Source organism: Psittacula echo (genome assembly GCF_963264785.1).
Source record: "Psittacula echo genome assembly, chromosome: 5".
Classification (NCBI taxonomy): Eukaryota; Metazoa; Chordata; class Aves; order Psittaciformes; family Psittacidae; genus Psittacula; species Psittacula echo.
Genome location: NC_137739.1, coordinates 796,031 through 802,662, shown reverse-complemented (window position 1 = coordinate 802,662; position 6,632 = coordinate 796,031). Strand labels below are relative to the sequence as shown.

The 6,632-nt window shown below is 49.3% G+C and overlaps 1 protein-coding gene across 10 annotated transcripts in view; it reads left to right on the top strand.

Moving 5' to 3' along the window:
* Positions 1–662: 662 nt before the first annotated feature.
* Positions 663–6,632, top strand: part of RBBP6 (RB binding protein 6, ubiquitin ligase) — a 29,012-nt gene continuing 23,042 nt past the window's right edge. For all 10 annotated transcript variants that reach the window (XM_080618012.1, XM_080618010.1, XM_080618007.1 and 7 more), the window contains exon 1: positions 663–1,294. In XM_080618012.1, coding sequence (XP_080474138.1) covers positions 1,129–1,294 — 166 coding nt within the window. In that variant the 5' untranslated portion in view covers positions 663–1,128. The remainder of the gene's footprint in view (positions 1,295–6,632) is intronic.

Genomic DNA, 6,632 nt, shown 5'->3' with positions numbered 1-6,632 from the left:
GGGCACACAGGAACGTGTGCATGGTGGGGTTTGAATGTCTCCAGAGAGGGAGACTCCACACCCCCCCCGGGCAGCCTGTGCCAGGGCTCTGCCACCCTCACTGGGAAGAAGTTCTTCCTCGTGTGGAGGTGACACTTGGTGTGTTTTAGTCTATGGCCGTTGCTCCTTGTCCTGCTGCTGGGCACCACTGGAAGGAGTCTGGCACCATCCTGCAGGCACCGCCTTTGAGCTGTTGCTGTGCTTTGACGGGATCCCCTCTCAGTTTGCTCTTCCCTGGACCAACCAGACCCAGCTCCCGCGATCTCTGCTCAGCGCAGGGATGCTCCAGACTCCGATCACCCTCGTGTCCTCCGCCCGACCCCCTCCAGCAGCTTCTTGCCTCCTGCACTGAGAAGCCCGGTACTGAATACAGGAGGGACACGGGGGAGACAGAGGGGACAAGGGGGGACACGGGGGGGACACGGGGGGGACAGCCCGCAGGTGACGGGACACGGGGGGGCAATCCCGATAACGGCTGTCCCCTAGAGGGCGCTCACCGCTAGGACGGAGAGGGCGTGGCCTTTTGTCATAATGCGCTGGATCACGTGGGGCACGCACGCCCGCACGCGGGGAGGGGGTAACAGGACGTGTGTGGGCGCGGCGTGCCCGTGCCGTTGCGCCTGCGCCGTGACGCGTTCGCGGCGGCCCGTGCGGTTGGGGCCGGGAAACCCCTCGGTGGGACGCGGAGGCGCCTGAGTCGCCATCGCGAGCGTAGGGCCTGGGAGTGCGGCGGGGCCGAGCCCAGCCCGAGTGGAGCCGGGGCCGCGCGGGGTCTGTGCCCGCACCGCGAGGAGGAGCCCGGCGGGAGCCGCCGCCGCGGCCCAGCTCGATCGCTGCGGGCCGGAGTCATTGCGGGGGCGGGGGCCGGGGCCTCGCAGCGCCGCCGCGATGGAGCCCTGAGGCCTCCACCGGCTGAGTGTGCCTGAGGCCGCGCGGCCTGGCCATGGCCCAGCGCCGCGGCCTGTGAGCCCAGCCCGCCCCGGCCCCCGCGGTGGGCTCTCGCTCGCAGGCCCCAGCCCGGCGCGGAGGCCGCGCCGCCAACGGCTGCTGTCGGCGCCATCGAGGAGCGGGCACGGCCCGGCTCCGACCATGTCGTGCGTGCACTACAAATTCTCGTCCAAGCTCAACTATGACACGGTCACCTTCGACGGCCTCCACATCTCCCTGTGCGACCTCAAGCGCCAGATCATGGGTCGCGAGAAGCTGAAGGCGGCCGACTGCGACCTGCAGATCACCAACGCCCAGACCAAAGAAGGTGCGTGGGGCGGCGGCGCGGCCTGCGGGAGCCGCGCTTTGTGGCTCGGCCTCGAGCAGCGGGAGCCGGCCTGGGGTCCGACCCGCCGGCGGGCGGGGGGAACCGCGGGAATAAAGCGGGGTGGGAGTGTAACGCTGTTCGGCCACGGTCTGTAGCGGTGAGGGTGTTGAGGCCTCGCTGAGCTGTTCCTTTGTAGTCGTTGTGACAAGCACCTCCGGCTCTGCGCTTCAGACGCGGGGCTAGGCGTGGAGGAATACGTGGTTGATGTGCTTCATTCAGGGCTTACCAAAGTTTGGGTTTCCTGGAAATCTTCTGGGAAAAATAATGCGGAAATGGAAGAGGATAATAACAAACCTGCCAGGTTGCTTTTTAATCTGGAGGAGAAAGCTAAAAGTCATGGAAATAGAAGAGATGGCTGATTTGAAAAGTGGTTTTGTTGGCTCAGTATTGTCTTCAACGTCTTTTACTCCACGCTTCCTGGGAAAACTAGTTTTGTGCCTGTTGCAGAAAGTGCTCACTAGCAGCATTTTGGATCCAGAGTTTATCTGTGAGTTAGAATTTCTGCAGGCCCTTTAAAGCCATCTTGCACCTGAGTGTCTCAATTACACTCTGGAATTTCTTGTTAATATAACTTTTCTACACCAAAGACATTGTCATTCAGTTGCTGTTGAGCCGCATTTCATTATTCATTTATTCATCTCTAACCTTTTTTCATGTTTTTTTATTTCCCCTGGTACTGTGTGTTAGCCATGTCAGGGCAGCCCTGGAGTTCTATGGCAGAGCATTTATGGTGAACATACGTAAGAAATGTTCTCAGAAGTCATAACTTATTTTAAATCTAACAAATGGCGATTGATTCTCAGCCATGATAAGGGTTTCCTCTTAGTGTGATATTTCAGATTGGTTATTTGCTGTGTTGATAAGTTTGCAAGTGATTAAAGACTTTGGGAAGTGACTTCTCTGAAATAAAAAGACTTGTGAAGTAGTTTCGTTTGTTAGTTTTCCCCCCTGTGCTTCTGTGCCACTCCTACAGCAGTCTTTTCTTTAAAACAGGTGCTGGGGGGGGGGGGGGTTTCTTCCTACTTGAAGTATTAAAACAGAATAGTGTGTTTGCTGCAGTAACTATAACTTCAGCCTCAGCCTTTAAAGTGGTTGGGCCTAAAGCTCGTGCTTTATCTACAGATGCTTAGACTGTCTTGATGAGAATTTCTGTGAAGAGACTCAACAGCACAACTTTGGGGCCTCAAGGATGCTATTGGCTTGTGTGACGTGTGTAGGTAGAGATGCACTTCAGAAGTCTTGAATTGTTCCAGTAGCACTAAATAAAATTGTCAAGAGCTGTTGAAAACTGTTTCATGAAGGGCTTTGCTGCAGAGGGGACTCGGGGGTTTCTCTTCAGTTTCTGCTGTACTTGCAGCTTCCCAGCACTGGCAGCCTGAATGGCCACTGCCTGACGTCACTCCTGTAGCAGGTTAGGCTGGGCAAAACAGCCTTGAGACCACAACGTTGAATGGTGGTAAGCTGTGATGGAGCCCAGTTATCATCACCAGAACTAAAACATGTTCTGAAATAGGCCAGTGTTACAGGAGGTGAGGAGCAGGAAGCAAAGATTATAGATGATAAAATTATGCTCTTAAATATGCTACCCCATAAAATGGCCCTCCAGTATCCACAGTGCAGTTCTGCAGAGGTTGTTGCTTTGGTTCTCTACATAATCAGAATCCAGTGGAGAACAAGGATCTGCTTCACTAGGTTCTGTTACATGTGATGTTACCTGAAGGTGAAGCTAAGGAAGGTATATCTTTCATACTTTGAAGAGCATTGCTCTTGTGTAACGGGAATGGGATCCTCCTCTGGGTCAGCTGTGTTGCACTTTGACTTTTGAAAAATCAGTATAAAACTCCAAATTACAGATTAGTGACACAGGTACTTATTGAAGCTTTTGTAAGGGGATTTCTCTGTGCAAACACAAAAATCCCCCAGTGGTTTTCAGAGCAAGGCCGCAGAATACATTTCAGCACAATATATATGCCAAATTTTTAGCGTATATGCATAACCACAAATTTCAGTTTTTATCAGTCAGATTTGATGCCTAAACTCTCCTTCAGAAGATAAAGGAAAAAAAAAAACTAGACCAGGATATTCTGCCTCAGTGGGATGTTTGGAGTTCTTACTTGTGGACATACCACGACTTTGTGCAGGAGTCTGGACTAAATGTTGGAGTGATGTTGGAAAGAACAAAGTGAACCTTGAGTGAAGATGACCAACTTGCTCTGGTTTTTCCAAGTGCTCTGAGCTTTTATGGATCAGTAACTGTTGCTTTTCATAATGGATATGTAGTAATAAAAGCTAAAAGTGAACAGGATTTTAAGCTCTTTATGGCTCTTTTTAAGATGCTGGGAAAGAATGGGTGGCTGCGACCTGTCTAAAGGGATGGGTGTTCTCTGTGCTTACTCTGTAAGCATGTTCTGTAAAAGCAGAATTCCCTTCAAAAAGATACTCATTTTGAGTATATCAAGTGATGGGTTTAAACTCCCCTTCTCTTAATTTGATCTGAATTTCTTGACCTGTCTTTTATAGTAGATGCTTTCCCAATATTGTGGAAGAACTGCAAATCCTGTAACATTCTGACTCAAAACACTTGGGAAATGTGCTGTTCTCCTTATCAAGCAAAATGATACAGAAAACCAAACCTGGGACTCTGAACTGGTCTTAGAGGAATCATCTGAAGGGCAAAAGGTGCTCTTCTAAGACTGTCTCTTGAGCTCAGAACTTGCCTGAGTTGGGTGTTGGAGTGTGCACTTGACCGTTTTAGTAATGCCACCATGTGATGTCTTCAAGACAAGCTCATGCTGACTGTGAATGAAGTCACTTGGCCTCACAGCTGACGTTTGTCTGTCTGCTGGGATGTCTTCAACACTCTGTCAACATAGCGTTTTAGAGAAGACTTCTAAGCAAGTTTCAAACCCAGCCCTTTGCTGGGCTGTTTCATGGTGCAGTGCTAGTGGGGGCATTGCTTTGGTTCCAGCTCAGAGTGCGGTGAATTCCCAGGCTGCCATGCAGCATTATTCTGTGGAGCTTTCAGGAAGGGCGTAGAGTTCCTGTTTGCCTGGCGGGGTTGGAGGCAGGTCACATACCTGTTTAAAACCCATCATGTTCCAGTGGAGCTCACATGGTGCTTTGGTGCTGTCACCAGCAGGTTTGGGACCTCAGGGGTGTGCTGTCAGCTCAGATCATCTCCCTTGGCCACATTCTTAGGGCAGGCTGTGTTTGGTCCGTGACCACCTTGTTTCCAACGTGGCTTTTGCTTTCCCAGTCACACACTGAAGCAACAAGCAGTGCCAGCAAGACCTGAAGGCATCAGGCAGTCTCAGTAATCAGATTGATGATTGAAAGTATGTTAGATTTGGTTGTCTTGTCCTTTCAAAGCAACATAGGTGCTCTTTTGGAGCACATCACTGTATAATTGTAATGGAAATGCAAGTTCCGTGAACTGCTTGGCCTACTGAACTAGCGCATTCAAGGAATGATGATATCCCAGTTGTAGGTGAGATCATTGATACCTATTCTGGTGGAAGCTGAAATGCCAGAAATAGTAGTCTGGGCAGGATTACTGGGGATGTTTCAAGGCAGTGCCTTCAGTGCCAGCTACAGAGATGATTTCCTTGTCGCAGTGTGCCAGTGGTGCTGAGCAGAACAGAGTTAAAAAAGTACATCATGAGAAAGCAGATTTTTAAGCACTAGAGAGAAAATGTGTGCTTGGGAGTTACCCTCTTTCCCAGCGGAGACTGTCTGGCATGTGAGTAGTCATTTTTGCCTCTTACTCTGCAAATCATTCCCCCGGCAGCATAATAGCTGGTTGCAAAGCACCTAAGCCTGGTAAAGGCTTTTCTTTGTTGTGTCTCATCCAGGCTTGCCTTCTGATGGCGTCTGTTTTGGTGAGCTTCTGGTGTGCTGTATCTGGGTGAAAATACTTCTGTAGACAGTGCTCAGAGAGATGCTTTTGCAGCGCTGACAGACTCAAAATGGTGGATTAAAGCAGGCCATGAAATAAAGTAGGAACTTTTTCGGTACCTTGTTTATAGCAGATGTGTGACACACAGTACTAAAACTAGCAAATTTTCAAAATTACAGCTGAATTTAAAAGTGGGAGTTTTAAATCATGCATTAAATATGAAGCAGTGTAACCTTCAGAGCATAACCTGAGCTGTTTGCTGCAGGAAAAAGGTTGTGGACACTAATGCAATTGTTGGCTTAAGATTTCTAAGTCAGTGTAGAGCAGCTCTTGTCTGCCTCCATTCCTTTCTTGAAATACTGCTTTCCCTTGACTTTCAAGCATACTGCTTTCTTGTAGAACATATAGCAGGCTTTTAGACTGTTCTGTTTCTTCTGCTTTTGACTTTAGCATCCAAATCTTCCTTTGCTTTTGTAAGCTTCCTGAGTTAATTGAATCCTTATGTTTAATCACAGGTCAGATTGACAAAAGCTCAGTGCCACTTACTGTCCATCACTGGCAGTAAAATGAGTTTTGTGCCCTCAGGGGAATAGGAATCAGCAACGTTGTTGCCTCCAGCTACTTCGAACGGTTTCTTTTGAAGCTTGGACAAATGTGAGGAGTAGCCTTGTTGAGCATGATGCCACTGGTGGCTTTGCAGATGTGGAGTCATGTGGTGAGGCAGTGACGCTGCTTTGCAGGTCCTGGAAGTTGCCAAGTCTCTGCTGGGGAATGCTGCTGCCTGTAGGGAACAGCTTCCTGCTGGGAGCTGCCCGTTTAGTCTGAGAACTCTTAGACTGAGCTGGCATCTGTTAAATTCAAACCAAGCAAACACAAATTTCAAGGGACTTCAGGAGTAGCATTCCAGCTTTAGTTCTTTCCTGTTTGAAAAATAACCAGTTAACTCTTTAGCCTACATTTAATAACATTTCATCACCAAAATTAGTTCAATGAATTGAGTCAAAGGAAAAATAAATGTATTAAAGCCAGCTGGTATCAGGTCCCTTCACAGAACTAACTCCATTTCAGTGTACACTGACTGAGCAGCTGGGAGGTGTAGTTTGTTGATGGGTTAATCTCCAAGAAAGGGAGGTGGAGACTCCCTTCTGTGTTCTGCACTAGCAGCGCGTGAGTTGCTCTTGATTAACAGCAGTGAAGGCAATGGCACGGAGTTTTCACACTTTAGCCTCGTGCAGGTTAAGCGAGTCACACTTCAGAACCCTCTGTGCAGGTGAGGCTTTGGTGTGGCCTGGTTTTCCCCAGGTTTTGCAGCCTTAACAGCAGCAAAAGCAACTTAAGCTAGATGAGGAAAGACCACCCCCTGCACTAGCAGACTCTCCTTTA